General features: G+C 35.9%; 1 protein-coding gene across 3 annotated transcripts in view; it reads right to left on the bottom strand.

The window, feature by feature from the left end:
• Positions 1 to 22918, bottom strand: part of arid4b (AT-rich interaction domain 4B) — a 91783-nt gene that overhangs the window by 41693 nt on the left and 27172 nt on the right. For all 3 annotated transcript variants that reach the window (XM_079636295.1, XM_079636296.1, XM_079636297.1), the window contains exons 3-5: positions 8923 to 9033; positions 2979 to 3044; positions 749 to 839 (exon numbers count right to left, since the gene is read on the bottom strand). In XM_079636295.1, coding sequence (XP_079492421.1) covers positions 749 to 839; positions 2979 to 3044; positions 8923 to 9033 — 268 coding nt within the window. The remainder of the gene's footprint in view (positions 1 to 748; positions 840 to 2978; positions 3045 to 8922; positions 9034 to 22918) is intronic.

Here is a 22918-nt window from a genome sequence, read left to right as displayed (position 1 = left end):
TAGGAATATTGTGACGTGTTCGTTTCTGGAAGACTACAATGGAGGGGTTTCAGGAGTTCAGAAACACTGACACTGATATAGAGAAGAACCGCTGGAGGAAACCTTTTTCATGCTCAAAACAGCAACATTACACACTAAAGAAAGATCAATCATAATAGGTCAGTTTTTGAGCTGCCTTTGTATAAATGGCTAAAGGATCGGGCGAAGCGAGTCCATTTCATGCGTTTATGAACACCAAATGAGAATAAAACATATCGCCAGTTGGCTTGAATCTTTATTAGCATAGAATATTGTTACGGTAAAATCGAAAGAACGACAGTGTCAAATTAGAGACGTACAGACCATCTGCCGGAGAAAACATCTGCTGTGACTCACAGGTCTTCTGCGAAATATACCATCAGAACTTTATCTAAGACTCATCAAGATTTTCTCTCCATGTGGCGACACTATGTGCACTAAATTCGCATTAAGCCATCAAAATGAGGAATAAAAACACAATATTTCATGTTTTTGTGAGAGATGTAGACTGACTCATCTCATATTATCCTAACATACAACATAACACAATCACAACATTTAAAAAAAAACACATTTATTAATACATGAGCCCTGAATGAAAATGACCCAGCATCTCAAACTGACTGTTGCTCTCGCATATGATGCTATAAACTAAAACGAGGACAGAAGAAGCCTTTCCCTCTTTGTCTCAGGTACAGTCAACTGTTTGAAAGGAATGTAATGGACTTACCGACGGTGTACAGACTAGCGTCAGTGAGTTTGTTGATGATGGCCTCCTGGTAGATCCCATCTTGGTTCCTGGCTTCGACCACAGCGCCCACCTAACACCAGAGACAGCACAATCACTCATTCACAGGCGGTACACCACTCGCTGGGCGTTAAAACACTGAAGCTGGAGATGAGCAACCGGAATTTATTTATTTATTCCCATAATCACTGACATTACTCACTGTGAGGGTTTATCATGTTCTGTGAGGAAGGGACGTCACCTTTACCATAAAGTACTATGGCACTACCATGGTAAAATCATGCTATCAGATATTTTTGAATGATTAACATGTTCAAATAAGGGCAAAATCTGTCAATAACATGCTAACAAGAGGTCACAAAAATAAATAAATAAATTTGAAATTAAAATCAATGAAGAAAATTAAGTCTATTTGAGCAAAAATTAAGATTATTTTTTGTTGTTGATATTTTCATGACAGTTTAAGTTACCGTCATTTTTTTATTATTATTATATAATACTTATAATACAAATTTATATATTTATATACAAAAAAAAAGTATCTTATTTTGATGTAGAATATAACTTAATTTCTTCCATTTTCCAAAATGTGGACATGTTTTTCTGAGACTCAGTGTCAACATATATTAAAATGCTACTTAATTATTATTTTTTTTGGCATTTTATTGATAATTTATTGTACTTCAAGTGTAACAAATCAGACCTGCGAATAACTAATAACTAACTAGCTCTGAGCGTTTATCTAGTCTGGGTATCAGTGGTCTTCACCTATTTGCTGCTTGCACTTGTCATGTATTCTCTCTGAAAAAGAATCACTAAGACTAAGTGCTCAAAGCAAACAGTTCTGCCAGACATAAGCGAGATGTTTTCTGATGAGCTGATGGCGGAGAATAATTACTGTCATATTCATAATCACAGCTACAGATGCAACGGCTGGCTTGCCAGGAGATCTTTAAACAAATGAGTGAGCTAAAAAAATAGAAACGGGCAGGAAAAACAAACAAAGATTTCAATGCAATATAAATATGAAATAAGAGGATTATATGGATGACTGGCGAACATGAACTCCAGACAAGAGCTTTAACACCGTGTCCAAATCAGCGTGTCATTATGATGCATTTTGGGAGCTTGACATACGTGATCACGGGCTACTTTACAAATATTTCATTTGCTTTGCAAAAAAGTATGAAAGTCAAAAGGGCTTGGAACAACATGAGCAAAATAATCACATTTAAATATGTTCTAAATGGCTTATTATATAACCATGAGACCGACGGTTATAGTTGAACACCGTCATTAGAACTCTATAACCGGCAAAACCGTGTTATTAAAATATTTTTTATCATAGAGAATGTTTAAATACTAATTAAAAACAATTGTTAACAGTCTGTGTTATTAATGGTCTACGTCATTTCCAACTGTTTCCAAGAGTTAACCCGCTATCTCCAAGAACAAACAATTGACTCTACGGCTGATCCACTAGCACGGTGGAGAGACAATGAAACACGCTATCCGCTCTTAGCAAAATTGGCACATAAATACATGTGTATTTGTGCTATAAGCACAGCATCAGAGCGAGTGTTTAGCACTGCTGGTAACATAGTTACCCCTGTCAGATCGTCACTAAAGCCGAGTTAAGTGAACATATTAGTGTTCCTGTCACAGAACTTGGAAGATTAGGAATTTAAAATGTCATTGCACTTTTTTTGTTTCCTGTATTTAGTTAGTTTAATTAAGGTATTATAACAACAGTCGTTGTTCGACTTTTTTTCTTTGATAAAGGTATGTAGATTTGATCATTTTTAATTTAGGCCTACTCATTCATTTTTATGCAGCTCTTATAGAATCGACTTTTTTTTAAAGGATTTGTTTACTGTGTGTGATTTATTTAAAACAAAGCCAATCATTGCAAAGTTTTTTGTTTTGTTTAAGGATTTGTTTACTGTGAGCAATTCATTTAATGGAAAGCACATTCACTGCTAGTTGTCTTGCTGGTAATTTTAAATAAACGTAGAGCAAGTAGCTAATCAGTGTCTGCTCGTTTATTCAAACTAAGTTGTCCTATAGCAGATGAACGTTGCAACGCCCCGCCCCATTTACGAACCGTCACGTTTGACTCACGTCATAACCGTCATCACCAATCCTGAAACCGGCACACCCCTAGATGCGCCACAGCCTGTGTTTGTGCTGAAGGAGGCAGGTTTGCTCTTACCTTCAGAAGTCCTCTGATGTGTTCATCGTGCACCACCGCAGTGGACCCGTCGGGTTTGAAGGTGACCTGGAGAGACACACACACACACACACACAGTCAGTGAGGAATGAGGATAGGAAACACGGAAGGGCTTTCCCTAACGGCCGAGAAGCATCGATCGCTCGTATCAGGAAGCCAGATCCTCACCAGAGACCCGAACGTCCCAGTGTTGATATCAGACCAAACACAGAGAAGGCACGCTGGGAAACCCAATCATTGTGTGTCACAGAACAGAAGATGATTATACTGAAAGCGGGGCGGTTAACCATGCTGGGATAAAGACGGAGGAACAGGATGTCATATTTCCACAAATACACACAACACTGTGAGACGCCACACATAAGAATTGAGATTCATATTTTCTCTAATTTCACAAGCTGGAATATTATTTAAATAACTCCATACAGCAAGATGTTGAATTTGAAATGACATGAAGAAGAACTTGAAAAAATGCAACACAACAATACAGACCAAAACCAGTTTTGTGGCTAAACATTAGGGCCGGTGTTGACTTTACCAATTCGATATTGATTATTTTGGATATCAGGTAGGCTACAATACATGGCAAATTTTCTCAAGGAAAACAAATCTCTTAAAGGTCCCGTTCTTCATGATCCCATTTTTTAAACTTTAGCTAGTGTGTAATGTTGCTGCTAGAGCATAAATAATACCTGTAAAATTATAAAGCTCAAAGTTCAATGCCAAGCGAGATATTTGATTTAACAGAAGTCCCCTTTCCAAGCCGACAGCGAACGGCCAGTCTGGACTACATCCTCTACTTCCTGCTTTAATGACGTCACTAACAGTTTTTTGACTAAGCTCCGCCCACAGGAATACACAAAGGGGGCGTGGTCTTGTTGCGCTCCTACAGAGAAGAGGAAGAGTTGTGTTTGTAGAGTGTGTTTGTCGCCATGTTGTCGAGACGCTGTTATTTTCATCCCGGAGTCAGATCATCACTTTACAATAACACTGAGCGCATGCATCTCCACGTTACGGTAAGAGGCGTGACCTTTCCGGGCAACGTGCGCTAAACTGCTGTCCAATCACAACACAGGGTTCCTTGTGCCTTGTGACAAGCGGTTCACTGGCACAATCAGAACTCGTTACGTATTTCTGAAGGAGGGACTTCATAGAACAAGGAAGTAATCAGCCCGTTTTTAGCACAGTGAAGACAGCGGTATACAGAGAAGTACATTTTGTGACAAATACTGTTTTTTTTTTTACAAGCGAAACATGAACACATGTTATATTGCACACTGTAAACACAATCAAAGCTTCGAAAACACACGAAAGCGGGACCTTTAACTAATGCTGTATGAGAGTCAGTTGGAGCCTAAAGGCTTCATTAGCCTACTATAATACTGAAGGTAAAATTAACTGATTTGTATACAAACACTCATTTATGTTTATAATAATAAAGTTATATGAATGAAATATAAACATTTAAATGGTGGCTGTCATAAGAACTTGCCAGATTTATTCAAAAATGCATTAAATGTTTTCAGAACATTAAAAACTATAAAGAATATGTAATATGGTATGTAATATGTAAAATGCTCCACTCTAAAGTTAATTTTTCTAGCAGACTAGCGAGTTTATGGTCACTGGATATGGTTTTTCTGAGGTAAATGTGACGTTACATGACATTGCTCTTTTACTGACGTCTTTCCACGGCTGAACCACTGATTGAGCGTGTGACATGTGACATGATACGGATTTTTAACACACTTTCAGACGCTCATTCATGTTTATTTCTTGTGTAACTGTTATTAAGGTGGAAGAGAAGATCATGTGCTTCTCTTGAGCTGAGCCAGAGCGATCTCACGCCACAGCGCTACTCATGTTTTTGAATTTCGTAAGAAAATGGACGTAATTTGAAATCTGAGACTTTGTTTCTTATCAATAGCAACAAAGCACAAAGATTATTGCGATTTATTGGATGGGATGCGCTACTAAACATGAATTCCCAGGAGATATATGAACTGCATGAATCAATTGAAGTACAATTAAAGTTCATTTGTATAGGCTAACGCTTTTTACAAAACATCAAAGCAGCTTACCGGAATAAGAATATCTTAATGTTACAATTAGAAAGATATAATTAAACTTAAATTTTAATTTCTCTAAACTAAGAAGCTCATTACGGTCAAAACAATTAAGTCATCATAAAAATAATTCTATGCCAGCACATCGTTTTGAGAGATCCACAAAATGTAGATATATTGATTGTATAATATACATAATCATAAGAAAGTCCATAGTTGATTAACTCGGTGAAGTCCATGTATCCTCACACTGCCATGATTGTGTTTATGGGTACTACAGACATGCACTTCTCCAGCTGTGTTGAGCAGTCCAATGAATATCATCCGTAAGGCGTGTGTGTGTGTGTGTCTCAGTGTCACAGGAGATAATAAGCCTCACACTTCAGCATCTCGCCACAGTCACGTCTGATGAAGCTCTGATTGCTCTGCAACAGCCACTGCTGACGAACAAGCCTTCAATTATATATATGTGTATATATATTTATTTATTTTATTTTTTACAGCAAAACTGGTTTTGCATCCCTGAAGTCCAATGTCTGCATCACAAGCATTACTAAATATAAAAATGACAGTTTGCAAAAATTAATAAAAAATGATTTATGACCAGCACTAATACTGATTATTTAAGGTTTCATGTCTGATAACTGCTATGTAAATGCAATTATTGTTTTACATATTTATGCTTTTTGAAAGTGATAAAGTGAATAATCCACAGACTAAATCAATTTACACTATGAACATTTTAAATATATATAAATAAACATAATAATTAATTATTATTATTATCATCATCATTAATAATAATAATAATATAAATGAGAATAAAAATACATAAAAGTAATAAATAAATAAATCTTATGGTCGTCAAAATTATTGTGATGAGATATTTATAAATCAACAGGATTTGTAAAACATTCATTTTCAAAACATCACATTATTTATGAATTTGGTAGATACTTTTATCCAAAGTGACTTAATATAAATCCAGGTATATATTTTGTTTAGTACACTCGGTTTTTGGGCTCCAGGAAGACAGAAATCCAAATGTTCATAAAATCACATGCACATGACCAATGCATAAGATTGCAGGAACACAAGAACATAAAAATAAAAACCTGACAAATCAGACACCAAAAGATGCCAAAGGATTAGTTCACCTCAAAATGAAAATGTCCTAATCATTTACTCATCCCAATGCCATCCAAGATACCCATGTCTTTTTTTCCTAAGTGGAAGAGAGAGTAGGTTTTTTGAGGAAAACCTTTCTGGATTTTTCTTCTTCAATGGCAACCAACGTTTTGAACTCGCCGGGAACTACGTCATCACGTTGAAAGGTCACGCTCGATGTCGCCGGCGCAAGTACTGTCATTCAACATACCGGTACAATACAATTTGAACTATCCGCCATCGAGAGTGACCTTTCAACGTGATGACGTAGTTCCCGGCGCGTTGCAGATCAGCTCAATCCGAACAATTGTAGTTTAAAAGTATATCTTTTTTTTTAGAAAATGTTAGAAAAATATTGTTTCGCTAGATAAGACACTCTTCCTCAGCTGTGATCGTGCACAGCCTGTAGAAACACCTCAAAGACCTTTCAAACTGCATTGATTTGGACTTCAAAACATTGGTTGCCATTGAAGTCCATTTTTCGAAGAAAAATCCAGAAATGTTTTCCTCAAAAAAAAAAAAAACGAATTTCTCTTCCACTGAGGAAAGAAAGACATAGATATCTTGGATGGCATTGGGGTGAGTAAATTATTAGGAAATTTCATTTTGAGGTGAACTACTCCTTTAAATCACAAAACTAAGATAACTATATACATATCAGGAAACGTATATAAATCAGTTGACAGAAAGGACATTATATCGAGAGAGAGAGAGAGAGAGAGAGAGAGAGAGAGAGAGAGAGAGAGAGAGAGAGAGAGAGAGAGAGAGAGAGAGAGAGAGACGCAATGATGTCATCAGTAGTACAACAGCAGGAATATGATTACAACCTTGAACAAGGTCTCTGCTTCGTGAGGAGCAGCTAATCACATCTCAGCGCTACGAGAGAGGAATTAGAGAACATCAGAGAGCCATCAGGAGGAAAACATGAGGGCAGAGACGAGACAGAAAGAGAAAGTCTGATGAGAGAAAGGAGGAACGGGAGCAGAATATTTCATCGGGAATGAGGACGAGTCCTCGCATGTGACAGCAATGAAAACTCAATTTGCTTTCCAACTTCAAAACATTTCACAGCCATTTAAATCCGATATCAACGACACACAAATGCATCAAAATTACAAGGCTTGTTTAATTCTTGGCGGTTTGAGCAGATTTACTGTTTTCAACACTGATCATAATCATAAATGTTTCTTGAGCATCAGATCATCATATTATACTGATTTCTGAAGGATCATGTGACACTGAAGACTGGAGTAATGATGCTGAAAATTCAGCTTTGATCACAGGAAAATATATTCACATAGAAGTATAAAAATATTTCATAATTTGTACTGTATTTTTGATCAAGTAAATGCAGCCTTGGTGAGCAGAAGAGACTTTTCAAAACATTAAAAAAAAAAAAATCGTACAGACCCTAAACTGTTGACCGGTAGTGTCACCCTCATCGACCAGCTCAGATATGAAAATTAGTAACTATTGATTAATTTTGTGCTTTAGTCGATATTAAATTGACAACACTAGAGCTGCATTATTCTGGATAAATTGAGAATCATAATTTTGTTGAGTTCTGATCTGAATAGACAACTAAACACCAAAACAACATTTACTAGATGTTCTGACAAAATTGCTGCGATCTATTTAAAAATATAAATTAATTTGAATGAATTATAAAAAAGAAAAAGGTATGAATGATTCAATGACTCATAAAGACTTGCTTGTTTTATTACTTGAGTCTGTGTTTTTGAATGAATCTCTTGAATGAATGATTCAATGACATTTTTTACATTTGTCGCCACCTACTGGCGTAACGAAGTAACTGACACAATCTATATTTGTAATATTAAGTTACTTTCAAAAGGTGATATGCTTTATTTACACTACCATAGACATCAGTGTATATGTGATCTATAAACTTTTCCCCAGGACTTCTGTGATCATTTGAATGATTATAATGTGTGGTTGAAAAACAATGTGAAGTTTTAATACAAACTATACATGTGTTTAATACCTATACATGCAGAAGGGTCTGCGGGGGTACGCCGTCGATTCGACGCAGAAGCATAAAAAGGCCTTAAGACTTTCAATTAATACATGAGTTAACAAACAAAATACAGATCTCTCTTATTATCTTTATTTACGTCACATTAATTTTTTTGATGACCGTACAATAAAACTCACCTCAAATTTGCATAATATTTTTCTAATCAATGATCATCCATGCATTCAAAATATGTGACCCTGGACCACAAAACCAGTCACATGGGTCAATTTTATGAAATTGAGATTTATGCATCATATGAAAGCTGAATAAATAATCTTTCCATTGATGTGTGGTTTGTTAGGATAGGACGATATTTGGTCGAGACACAACTATTGAAAATCTGGAATCTGAGGGAGCAAAAAAATGTAAACATTGAGAAAATCTCCTTTAAAGTTGTGCATTTATGTTCACGATTGTGCTGCACTCACTCACAAAAATACATGTTTTATATATTTACGGTAGGACATTTACTAAATATCTTTATGGAACATGATCTTAATATCCTCATGATTTTTGGCATAAAAGAAAAAAATTATATATTTGACCCATACAATGTATAGTTGCTATTGCCACAGATATACCCGTGCGGCTCCAGGGTCACATGTCTTTAAATGATCTCTGCTGCTTTGGTTCATGTTGTGACTCAGTGGCTCACCTTCGCCTTGACGAGTCTCTTGGCGGTCTTGATCTTGGCCTCACAGAACGCCCCTCTGTATTTGGCACTCACGTCAGTGCCCACGGTCAGGTAAGGGGGCTCCTCCAGCGTCTGAACACACACAAGAAACACACGTCAGTTTCACTGTCGATCAATGATCAAGCTTTTGGTGGCGTAAGCAGGGAAAAAGTCAAGTCCCTACACTACAGGTTCTTGTTAGCCGCTTCATATATTCAATTCCCATCATGGCATCATTTTATGGATTTAGTTTTAATTAGTTCATTTGGTTACTTATAATTTTAATCAAATTTTATGAATTAAACAGCTCGTCAACATACGATAAAAATAAATAAACAACCTGTTAAAAATGAAAGTATTATGCAATCATTTAAGTAGGGATGCACTCATATAAAAATTTTGGCTGATACCGATAACCGATAATTCTTTATATTTGAAAGCCGATAACCGATATATTGGCCGATAAATCTAAATCCAAATTTTTATATCATTTTTGAGAGCCTGATTACAAAAATAAAAGTCTCACCGTTAAACGTCATGTCCCAAGCACACAATTATAATGTTCTCATTATAGTTTTATGTAGCTTATATGACAGGATATGATGTTGCACTCAATGTTCACTCTAAGCTGCACGCTTGGGCTTTGAATTTTGCCCAAAAATCCTATTTAAAGTTTGTTTGTTTATTAATATTCGAATATTTATAAATAGTTTGACCATTTAAATGCCTTCAGTAAGACCTATATTGGTATCAAACTTAAGTTGTATATGTTCTGTCCACCAGAGGGCAGTGAATCAGTCAATGTCAATAGGCAGGCAATGATGTTTTCAGAAGAAAAACACTGTCACTGTTTAAATTTATTTATTAAAAATCAGCCTCCTGTATTAAACACAAACAACATGCTTTCGACAGGTTTTACCCACTGTTCTTATCAAAAAATAAATAAATATAAGTACTGAAAAGACAAAATAAAGGCATTTGTAGGCGTTGGCCTACATTGTTTTGATATACAAAATTTGCGGACCGAGAAACGCAAAGACGTGAAATAAAATCACATCATCATGTTTTAAAAGAAGAGTGGTAGGGGTGGGCGATATGGCAAAAATATCATATCACAATATTTTTCAGGAAAATCACGATTCACGATTTTATCACGATTCTTTTTCATGTTTTGGAAACACCCGTATTCTTAACTTCAACATTAACTAGCCTAATGCATTATTAAAAATAAAAGTTGTATATGTTGTATTCAGGTATTAGCAGAAAGTAAAGAAATTTTTTCATGAAATTGGTAAACTAAAAACAGTATGTAAACATACAGATGTCGTGTTTATAGTAGACTTTTGCCATCCACTTTAATTCATTTAATTCACCCGAGTACCGGTAAATGAAATGTACTCACAGATTGCACCGTGCAGTTTGAATCACGAAATAAACCTTTAATTAATTGAGTTTACCTGATTGTAATTCACAGATTGCTCCGTGCAGTTAAGGCCACATGCATTTTGTTGTACTAAAAAAAATAATTGAAGACTTGAAGACATTCATCTCCATGTGAACACACCATTAGCGCTCCAGTTATGGCGGTATCTCTCTCATAATCTGTGATTAAAGTATAATTGAACCTTACATATACAGCACTGACAGCCGGCCAGCACATTTCAGCTCTGAGCTTACATTACATTACGCTTCATTTCTTATTTATCTGAAGATGGCAGTAAGAGCAGGAATAGCATGTGTAGGTGGATCGGCTCTGTGTTCCTGACCCTGACGCCCCGTCTCTCTCGTTTGAAGAGGAGAACGGGCCGAGAGATAACCGACCCACACACCCACTCACATTACGTCTTAACCAACACAGACACAAGGGGTCCCAAGGCTCCCGATTGTGTCATTAGACCTCCAGACACCCACAAGAACATGACGTGGAGACTTCACAGCTTAAACACGGCTCAATGCTCTTTTCAGTCCAGGTTTCTTCATATCCCAAAGAATTAGAGATTAGTCATTGGGATCAATTGGTTTCTGCAAACAACTGCCAGTTGTTCCTTCACAATCTGGACTTTTCTTGAGAGCATAGATTACATTTTTTAACCAAAGAGTCAAAGAACCAAACATCAGAATGAACTACACTTATAACACACTTTTCAAAATTGCTAGAATTCATATTGCTAGTAAATCTCAATCCCAATCATAAAGAAACTGCTTTTTTTTTTTACAGTGTAAATTTTAGCAAATGTAAGCTCTTTTTTTTTTACATTAACCCCTCAATAATTGGTTGGTACCCCTTTCAATTCTATTTATTAACATTAGTTAACATGAATTAACAATGAAATAGCCTACTTGTATGTTAATTGTAACATTTACTTACACATTATGAAAATCAAAAGTTGTATCTGTTAACACTATTTAAATGGACCTGAGCTAACATGAACCAATGGAGAGGTTTTTTTTTTTAAATCAACTAATGTTAAAGGTAAAGTTATTATGTTACTTAGGCTATGTGACAAAAAAAATCTAACGTGAGTCTAGTCATATCTGTAAATAGAGTAAAGTTGCTCCGGCTGCTTTGACACATGTCTGGTGTGTGTGTGTGTGTGTGTGTGTGTTAGCAGCTGCGATTACCTCACACACACACACACACACACTAAAATGACAGAAACTGTTCTGCCTTTAATGTTAAAACAGAGTCAGACAAAGATGGAGAGACTCAAGAAGAAGTGACAACATGTAGAAGCAACAGGACGTCTCTGATTGGTTAGTTGATTAATTTATGTTGCTGATGTGGAGTTAAATATCTTCGATTAGCATATTCTGTCATGGTAATCTATAAGTCGCTCGTATAGGAACTGTTGTGAGACACACACAGAGTGACTTTATATTGCATGTGAAAAGATGGATGCTAAAGTTTGAGCTGACTCACAAATGTGCTCGACTACAGCAACTCTTCCTCTTCTCAACATGGACTGTGTTCAGGGGGCGGGGTTTATGTAGCATAAATTTTAGGGTTGGTGATGTCACTAACCCGGGAGGGATGTTGTGTAGTTCCTACAAGCCGTTTGTTGTAGTTCTTTTCTTTAAAAGCAAATATCTTCCTTTGCTTTGAACTTTGAGCGTTGTAACTTTGCAGATGTTGTTTATGATCAAACAGCAACATTACACACTCACTACAGTTAGAAAAGTCAAATCATACTTTACCACCCCTTTAAGAATTGTTTTGCAATTGCATTGAACTTTGTTTCACTGACTGCGACAAGATGCTCTCAGTGTTTCTGTGCAACTGTGTGAAAGTGAACTGCGAAAACCATCATACTAGAATAAAGCGTCAGGAAATTAAACACAGCTGCTACATTAAAATTTCCAGCTTAAACAAACCACTGACTGCCAGATGACAAGTGCCTTAACCAACAGACAACCACAGAAGAGCTGATGCTTCTGAGGATCACATGATGAACACCATGATACGGTTCAGGAAAGCATGTGTTTAACAGATGCAGGAACGCTGAGTCAAACAGAGCTGGCCTAAACGCACTGGAATGGCCATCGGAGAAAAGAAAAGAAAAGAAAACCAAAAGTGCATTGGTCAATCTGAGCTGCTAACGCTATTCTTTAAATCTAGTCAGCAAAACTGTTTCCTCAGCATAAAATCTGGCACAGAAAAGCATAATGGAGAGGTCTGACTCACAGTCGACTAAAACAAGAGAAGCTTCATTGAATACCAATAACAACAAACAGAAGTGTGTTTAGTAATCGCTGGCACTATACAAAGCACTTAATATGTAAATGAACAGCATCAGCGCACATTACAAGGACCCCAACTATAGCATCTCACTATATTGTTATAGAATCTCTGACAAATTCAGTTTAAAACTCATCTGAACACAAAAGGACTTCTATTACCTTAAAATAAGATTAAAAATAATATCGGTAATAATAAAAAACAACCCAAGTCCAAGAATAAAACGACTGTATTGCAGTAATGAGAAATGTGGCCTGAACACGGTTTAATGAGATTTGCGCACTTAAATGAGAGTTAATGTCCTACTGGCAGACTTTCTCAATCTCAATTCTTCATTTTGCATATTCAAAATGACATTAGATGAGGATAAATCTTTGACAATATGCAACAGCAACAGCTGTGAAGGTAAGATTGGTCAGTAATGTTTTAAAAACCTAATGAACTGGCCACTCTAAAGGCTTTAACGTATTACTGACCTCTGGTGTGGGGGTCACATCTATAGGTCACGCTCACTTCGTGGCAGCTTTATGAGTCCTTTCTGCTATAGTCAATACCCTGTCGTACTATCAAACTCATCACACACCTGTGTCTCATTTCTCTCTTTAACTTTACAATGTTAACCCTGTGGCCAACAAACTCACTGAAATATGTAAACATTTACTAGCACTTATCCAAAAGACAAAAGTGATTGGTCAAAATCTAGACCAGAGTCATGAATAGAGATGGGAATTTGGGAGTTTAATAATTCTCTCTTTTTTTTACATTTCCATTAGTGATTCTTTCAGTACTTGTGTGGATAATTTTTACAAAAGGTGTTTTAACACAAACTTTTAATTACTTTTCACAGATATAAATGTACAAAGTACCTTTTAATTGGTGTAATTTATATAAACTAGTACATAAAAATTCCAAATCAACAAATCTTACCACTAACATATTTTATTCATAAATTGTGCATATTAACTTTTTCCCTGACAGCGTTTCTTTCTCAAAAAAGTTGCAAACCACCGCCAGCGTTTTTGATCATTTTCATAAAAATTTAATGAAACATTTATTCTAGCTTCAAGCTTTCTTTTTTTTTAAATCAACAATTGAATGTGGGTAAGTTTCATTTAAAAAAAAAAGCAACATTTTGAACAAAAAGCAGAGAATTTAGTATTTTACCACTTTAGTGTGGCGTTCGGTAGTAAAATTAACAATTTAGAGCAATAAATAGAACTGAACGGCATGCATATTGGAAACGGTTCTGAATAAGAATAATTCGGTAACTGTTCAGACTGATTCAGGTTTTCTTGATTTACTAAAAATAAGTAAATGATTCATAAGATTCAATCATTTGAGGTTTGGAAAATCACTGATCGCTATACGTTTCATGTAATAGATCCAGTAGCAGTGTTAGAATGAATAGTATTTTAGTAGGGCTGTAAACGATTAATCGAATCCAAAATAAAAGTTTGTGTTTACATAATATATGTGTGTGTATTGTGTATAATTATTTTGTATATATAAATACACACACATGCATGTATATATTTAAGAAAAATTAGTTACTTATATATAAAATAGTTCTAAATATATAATATAAATCATATAAAAAAAATATATGCAGTATATAAATGCAAATATATACATGCATGTGTGTGTATTTATATATACAAAATAATTATACACAATACACACACATATATTATGTAAACACAAACTTGTATTTCGGATTCGATTAATCGCGATTAATCGTTTACAGCCCTACATTTTAGTATTGTGTTCGGGACTAAAATTCACGATTGAGGATTATTAATTGAACTAATGAACGCATGGCATGAAAACCACTTCGATCTTGTTCTGATTTAGAATAGCTGAGATTTAGCCATTTTGACCATTTAAGAAACAATTTTCTTCTGTAAAATGAAATCGTTTTTTAAAATTAATTTTCAGTAAGCATTAACAAACCAGCTGATATTACATTAAACATAAAATTTCCTCGACACGTATGCCACATTTCAGTTCTGTTAAGGTTCCCAGCTAGATGGTCACAAGCTCTCTCAGTCTCCAGAAGGAACGTGGCGCTGCCAAAGAGTGAAGTACCCAGCATGCTCTGCTCCGCTGCCCATCCTGTGGCTCTCAGCCTGACGGGGCATCAGCAGACACGCCACAGATGTTCATTAACATCACACAAACAGCCCTGACAATCTGCTCTTAGATGACTGCCATCCGTCCTCCTCACGCGCTCCAGAGAAACAACAGTCAGCGCTCCTGACACCGACACACTCCAGCGAAGCTGACAGAAAACAACCACAAAACACTCGGAGAACAGAAATCACTCCCAAATGTAAAGGTGAAGAGTGTTATTTTCATTCTGTGCGCAGTGTGTGAATTATCTTTATGCATGAAATACCCAGATGACCTACTAACAAGTGCCAACATGTGCAACCAGAGCACACTGTGTGCAATAGTGCGTCCCACAATGCAATGTGCTCAACATGACTTTCCATTTATAAACAATGATGATACTTGTAAATGTTCATTTGCATAATGCGTACTGTTTAAAAACAGCAAACTAGTATTCCATTCCAAACTGTAAAAAAATAAATGGAAATAAAACAGATTATAAGTGCATATTTTACGTTTTTCGGTCTTTCAGGGTTTCATCTGTTGCTCTTAATAAAGGATGGTGAGAGATACTCAGCCTTAGAAACCCATTTCAGCAAATTCGTACACAGATGGTGACCAACTGGAGATGTGCGAGATCTGAAGGTCAGGAAGCCTTGAGCAAACACACTTATTACTCTTGGCTTCATATATTCAGAGCCCGTAAGGTGTTTTCAGCTCACGCGTGGTCAGAGCGACCCTCTGAGCGAAGAAGAGTTTCTTTCAGCAGATTAACTTCCAAAAATCCTCTGAATCCCCGTCAGCGAGGCCTGCAGATAAAATGCATGGAGTTGAGCATCCAAATCTGTGTTTTTATGGGTATAATAATCTGCTGAGTTCAAGAGCGTTACACAGGCTTTCGGTTCACAGACTATAATCACTTCAAAAGAGGAACATGTATATAACCCAAAAATGAACACCTTAACTCTCATGTCATTCCAAACTTGTATGACTTAATTTCTTTTATATTTTTAAACACACAAAAAAAGAAAAACATCATGACAGTACTCACTATATTCTTCTGAAGTCATACAGCCATAGATTTGTGTGAAGAATATAGTGCACAAGTAGCCTAATTTGGATTTTTTGTCCTTTTTGAGGCTTAACAGATCAGTCACTATGACCTCTTGTATGGAAACGGATGCACAACGTTTCTTAAAAACAGCATTTGGGTTTGGAATAGCATGATGGTAAGAAAATTAGAACAATTTTAATTTTTGTATGAACTACTCCTTCAATATTTTAACATATTTACTGTGAAAAGGTTGTAAGAATCCTGAAATAAATAATGTAAAAACATTCAACTATTTCTGCCACAATACCATGGTTACAGTTAGCGTTATACATTAAACCCATGGTGAATGATGCTGATTTGTGAACTGAAAAGCCTTCTATAACTATCATGGCACAATGTTTTCGGTTTGATCCGATCTGGTTTATAACAGAGATTTATGCAACAAATTTGAATGCTTCTCGCTAGATCTTGCAGCGATGTTATTAATACGGTGTTTCTCATATGAAACAGAAATGGCAGCTCTTCTTAGTTTGGCAACTTGGTGGTGGCACCAGTGCGACCTCTAAAACTATTTAGCACCAGCAGGAAAAAAGGTTGCAAAGTGGTATGGAGTTCTGATATTCTTCATAAACAAACTATAAATCGTTTTGTGCAAGTCCAAATGATAGAAGCAAAAGACAAAATATCACATTAGAACTACAGTTGTCAACATTTGAAGTGGATCAAAGAAGTTCATCAAAGTTGTCCTAAGACAAGAACGGGTATTGTTCAAAAATCACCTATATCTTTGATGAAAGGTTTTGATCCACTTCAAATGTTGACTATATTGCATATTAACAGCGTTCCTACAAAGACAGGGTTTTTCCTGCATAGAGAATTATGAGGCGGCCGCCTCCGGCTCTCGACAAATCTCGGACAGACCGTCACATGCTCAGATACACTTTCTCCACCGTGACGGTTAAGTTGCGGGTTCCCGGCCTGTGTCCATTCTCAACCCGTATAGTTTGCCAACAGTGCTGCGCGGATCATAACCCGCGGCTCGGCGGGGGCAATTCTCTTCAGGGAAAACCAATCAAGAAAACATATCAGGGCTCGACAATAACGCTTGTCCAGGACACGTGTGTTTTTGTTTAAAGGGACAAGTGAAAGAGAATTGTTCTTGCCCAACTGGACAAATGCCCTGATTAAAACAATTTTCAATATAAAAAAAATGACAAAAATAACTAAGGAATCACCGATGATTCTGATTTTATTTTATTGAATGTAAGTGGCGATTGATAGCCTATAGTTGATGATAATATACTGACGGTAACAGAGTCGTGCTGTTTCAATTTGAAATGAAAGATGGAGCATACATTTAATAAAATTAGGGAAAAAATGCCCTTTATAAAGGTAAAAAAACTTATTCTGATAAGAGTGTTTTCCAACAGTGATGTAATGAAACATTGTCAATTTAAGTTTGAAGGGAGCCTCTGTTTAGGCCATTAAGGAAATGTAATTTTGCCAAAAGAAGAACTTTACATTTATAAATGTTGTTTTTAAAGCAGCTTAGGTCAGTGTGATATTTGACCATATTATCATGTATAACACTTGTAATGTGATGATCAGATGCATATATCTAAATCAGAGAATATCATAGGTTTGGGCGGTTGGCGGGTGGATTATTTATTTTTAACAGCGGATTCAGGGCACTCAAAGTGCACTAGATTAATGAATTTACCTTTAAAAATGTAAAAAAAATGTACCACCTCCGCCTTGCTTTGAGCCAGGAAAACCCCTGAAAGACTGCCGAAAAAGAAAGTAACCACTTTAAAACATTGCATTAGGTCATTTCCTACCACACCAACACATCTGGCTGTGAAATATTAACCCTAAATAAATTCAGAGGAGGCACTGCGATGGTGGAAATGTGTCAACCAGTATTTATTCATGTAAACTGGATTGCAACAGAGTTGAGATTGAGACATGTCCCAAACAAAACAAGGAAGAACTTTTGTTTACAACTTGCCACATTAACAGAGAATGTATGTGTCCTCATAGCGATGCATTTATCAGCCAATCCAGAACTAATGTTCAAATCAGAACTATCCGTTTTACAATATTATCTTTACTGTTCAATGGAGACGCATGAAGGATTGCAAACGATGAGCGTCATGGTAGAAGCTCTTTAGGTGAGATGTGTGACTTTATTCATGGCAATTAGTCAATGGTGGCAGATGAAGTCAGTGAAGAGGGAGTCGCAGGCGCTCCAACATAAACACCTCATTAGTTCGCAGAGCTCCTCGCCTGGGAACCGACGCGGCTGCATAATGTTTACATGACCATCCCTTGGCAAAACGAGACTGTGTTGGAATCTGTTCGGCTGTGGTTTCCCGAATCCCTTCCCTTGCCTTTTCACGCTGTAAAATTGAGGATTGATATTAAGACATGAGGAAAAGTTTGAGTTTTTGGATGATCTTCAAGACCAGAGTGAACCAAGAGAGTGCTGGATCTATTCTGTTCTGCTACAACAGGGTTGGTCTGGTCTGGTCTGGTCTGGAACCAAACGTAAGACAACACACAACCTCAACACACAAAACCCTTCTCCTATCCTGACTCGACTTATTTTCCTCGATGCCTTGATGTTTTTGAGTGCTTTGTCAAGATATGACTAATTTCTTGCCATAACCCATCAAAAAAATAAACTATAACAAAGAGTTACCGACTCATTTCCTTCTATTCAATTGTGATGAAACAAATACAAAAGAAAGAACGGCATTCAAGAGTACTGTGACGTGAAACCGCTTCTCTGAACCTTTAAAATAAACTGACCTCTGAAAACAGAAATCAGATTAGGATGTTGGTAATGAGTAATGACAGACTGATATATCCAGCGATTCTAGTCTCTAGATTTCGTTAAATTACGGTAAGTATATGGCCTTTTTTTAACTAAATGCCTTTCAGCATCTGCCATGCAAAAAGACTGATGGCTTAACTCTTTCCCTGCCAGTGTTTTTTTTTAAAGTTCACTTTCACAAAACTGTTATGGCCCCAGAATATTTTGTTGTATGAATATCTGAACATGCAATATTTCAAAAGAAAGATAAAAAAAAAAGAATAATAATTTTTTATTCTAGATTCATGCATTCTTTTTTTAATTAACACTTGAATGTGGGTTAGTTAGTTTCATTAAAAAAAGTAACATTTTGCACAAAAAGCTGGGAAAACACTAAGTCCAGATCAGATTGAGAGCGATGTTGAAACATAGATGGAGTAAAAAGCTTCACAGTCCTGTACCTCGTCCTGGGTCGCTAACATTAGGCAGTTTTGATTTATATGCTGTTTGATAAACATTGCTTACACACATGTAAGCTACTGTTGTTTCTGCTTCTGCTTCGCTTGTTTTTATCAAGCGATTCGGTACTCTTTCAGAAGATGACTAATAGCACCAACTACCATATAACAGCGAAAACACGGATTGCCGGAAAATTCTGTCAATGGCGGCGGGGAAAGAGTTAATACAATAAAAACACACTTTCTCTCCTCCAATATACTACACAATATGCACATGATTTGAAGTAGAATTTATGTCCATATAGCACAAACAGTGCAAAACACTTTGGATTTGGTCTTTGTTCAAATCATTAACTCTCAGAATAACAAAACTAATGATGCAAGACATTACATACAAGTCAATATTGAGATTTTGGTCTATTTTGCTTCCATAACGTGTTATTTCAGAATAGTGTGAAAGAAAACATCCAAGCGTTTATTTTATTAAACATTATGTAGATTTCAATTTCAATACAATTTAGTGTCAGAAATCACTTCAGCAGCTTTACATAGACCAACCTTTGAGTTTCATACCTATCTATATTCTGAGGGTTGGTTTAAATATCTATTTTTTTTTTCTTTTTTTTATAAATATATTTATTCACTTTTTTAACAACATATAGGCCTTTTAACAATACAAAATGCAGTATAGACACATATTGATGTCTTTCGCATCATTACAACTTAGCATATCTCAATTTGTACAGGACTCACATCCTCAAGACTAATGAACAAAAAAAAAAAACATACATACAAACTATTAAGGCCTCCTAATACAAATACATCCTATAATCTCACATATCTTCAATGGTCTCTTTAAACATGTCACTATCCTCCTTCTCTATGAAGGATCTAAAGGGATTCCAAACATCTTCAAAAGTCTTACCCTTTCCTTTAATAATATATGTGTTTGAAAATAACAAATTGTTGTCAAAAACAATATTTTCAAATATTGAAAAAATGTTATTTTCTCCATTGACATATTCAGTACCATCTCCCTGAGCCACCTTTTTATGCTGGGTGGTTCTAGATTCTTCCACTGTATTGCAATGAGGCGTTTAGCTTGTAAGATACACATAGAAATAAAGATACATTCCTTTGACTTAAGCTTAGGATACAGATGCAGTAGAAAAATCCTTGGTCCAAAAGGAAGACTCACATTTATAATTTTACCAATCATATTATGCACTTCTTTCCAGAATTTTGATATCTCTTCACATTCCCATATACAATGGAAATAGGTACCTTTACAAACATTACACTTGGGACATGTATCTGGTATATTTTCATTAAATTTGTTTGATAATACTGGAGTTATGTATACACGCATAAGCCAATTATACTGCAACAACTTTAATCTCGTATTAACTGCTTGTACTTGAGCATCTTGACAAATCTCACTCCATTCATCAGGTGTGATCTCCTCGTTGAGATCCTTACTCCATGCTCCTAAACGAGAGCTAGAAGACTCCGGGGAGCCCTCTACCAACATATTATACAGAAGTGAAATCCGACCTTTTTCATAACAATCTTTGGTAACTACTCTTTCCAAAACTGATAATGGTGGTATATTTCCAGTACTTTTTTGAAATGATAAAATGAAACTTCTTATCTGTAAGTACCTAAAAAAATTACTTTTAGGTATATCAAATGTATTACTCAATTCTTGAAATGACATAAGATTGTCTTCCTTTTAAATATCTAATTTACATAAGATTTTTACTTCTAAAAACGTGGTAATTTATTCTGTATTTTCTGATTAACGTTGTGCGTCACAGCGAGCTCCCAATACAAGGTACTATAAATTAATACATCAACAAAATGAAACAAGGATTTTGAATCTGGCTCGATCCAATGTTCATATTTCCGGTCTGGGAGTGTATGCAAATCAGTGCATATTTAATTAGTCAATGCCTCATTTGCATATTTAAACATAACATTTGAGAAAACTCGTCTTGTCTTAATGTACTACTGTGATTAATCAACTGTGATACATCTATGAGTTTTTACCCGGTTCACCTGGGAATAAAAAAAAAAGGTTTTTAATGCAGCAATTCCAATTGGCTTTGCTCTCAACAACAACATCCACACGTCATGCTTTCATGAGTCACGCCTCTGCAGAGCGAGCATGCATTACTCTACAATAGCTAACAAAGAACGGCACTCATGTATTTTCTGGAAAGCGCAGCCAGACTCGCCTCACAGGCAGGAGAGCGCGATTCCTCAGCGGGGCGATTTGCATTGGCCAGCAGGGTAATGAAGACTTCAAAATCCTGCACTGCATTGCCAACATTATTACAAACTCCACTGGAGTGAAGGTTATATAACCTGCGCTGAAACACCAGAAAAGCTATTGCAATATTGGCGACTTTATGCAAGGGGGAAAACCGTTCCTCACATTGGCTGTTTTACAGCTCCTCGATTCACCTAGCTCTGCTGAGCTGGAAAACTCTTCCCTGCCGGCCGTCGCCTGATTAAACACACGTGTTTCATAGTAGAGAGAGCGCATTCAACTGATCTTTCCTCTCGCAATGTGAGCAGGTCAACAATGACAGTGTGAAGAGATGCTACTAAAAATGTAGAGATGCTGTCTAAAAATGTTTAAGGCCAGACAAGTAGTTTGTGGGAATTACAAACCTGCGCACATATATTCAAACGCACATAACTATAGAATTAATTCTTGATGCACACGTGAACGCCATCAGCGTTTCTCACAGGTTGGCGTTTAAAGTCTGTGTAGAGAGAACGGTGTCGTCTTAGCGGTCTCTAATTTAATAACTAACGATCGTTGTGACGGAAGTGAATCAATCAAAACTAACTTTAGCTGGAAAATATCATTATTCAAGAACCGCTATAAAGACAAAACAACCTTAAATTATACGTTCATCTCTGTAAAGCAGCTTTGAAACAATCTACATTGTTAAAAGCGCTATATAAATAAAGATGACTTGACTTGACTAAAATAAAAGACACCAAATACACCAACATCATAATGTAGTGGACAATTAGCCCAAAAAATAAATAAAACGGTCCAAAATGAACACTCATCAAGTGACACATGCGAGTGAATAAAATAGGTACTTGCTATTTTTTTTAATGGAATTGTAAAAAGCTTTTAACAAACAAAAAATCTGTTTTTGAAGTAAAAAATAACACCTTGTTTTTGCTCATGGAAACAGCAAAATCAATAAATGGCCCCAAAATAATAAATTCAATTCTATAGCCTATATTATGCACCTTATACTCAAAGCACTATAAATAATACGGTACATTAAAGTATTAGTACGTAGTTAAACGTATTAAAGTCCCCCTGTGGTGAAAATCAAGTTATTAATGTTTTTTATGTCTATGTGGTGTTTTTAATCTGCTTTAAGAAAAATAAATAATTGTGTCCCTTAAAACTCACCTTTGATCTCCAGAATTATATATTTAAGTGTTTTTTTCCTTGAAAATAAATAAATTCATGCCTTAAAACTAGAGGTCGACCGATAGTGGATTTTACCGATAACGATAGCTAGGTTGGGCCATACTTGGCGATAACCGATTAATGAACCGATAGTTTTTAAAATTGATACTGGATAAAAACAAACATAACACTCAAAGTAAAACAGTGCTGAATTTTATTATAAAAAAAAATAAAAAAACTGTATTGAACCATGAAAACATGCTAAATGAAAAAAATATATAAATGTGAATACATATTTAAGTCAATAAAAGACATTCATTCAAACTGAAACAAAAAGTAATACTCTAAATAACAAATAAAA

Source organism: Phoxinus phoxinus (assembly GCF_949152265.1).
Source record: "Phoxinus phoxinus genome assembly, chromosome: 14".
In the NCBI taxonomy this organism is placed as follows: Eukaryota; Metazoa; Chordata; class Actinopteri; order Cypriniformes; family Leuciscidae; genus Phoxinus; species Phoxinus phoxinus.
This window is presented reverse-complemented; position numbering and strand designations above follow the sequence as displayed.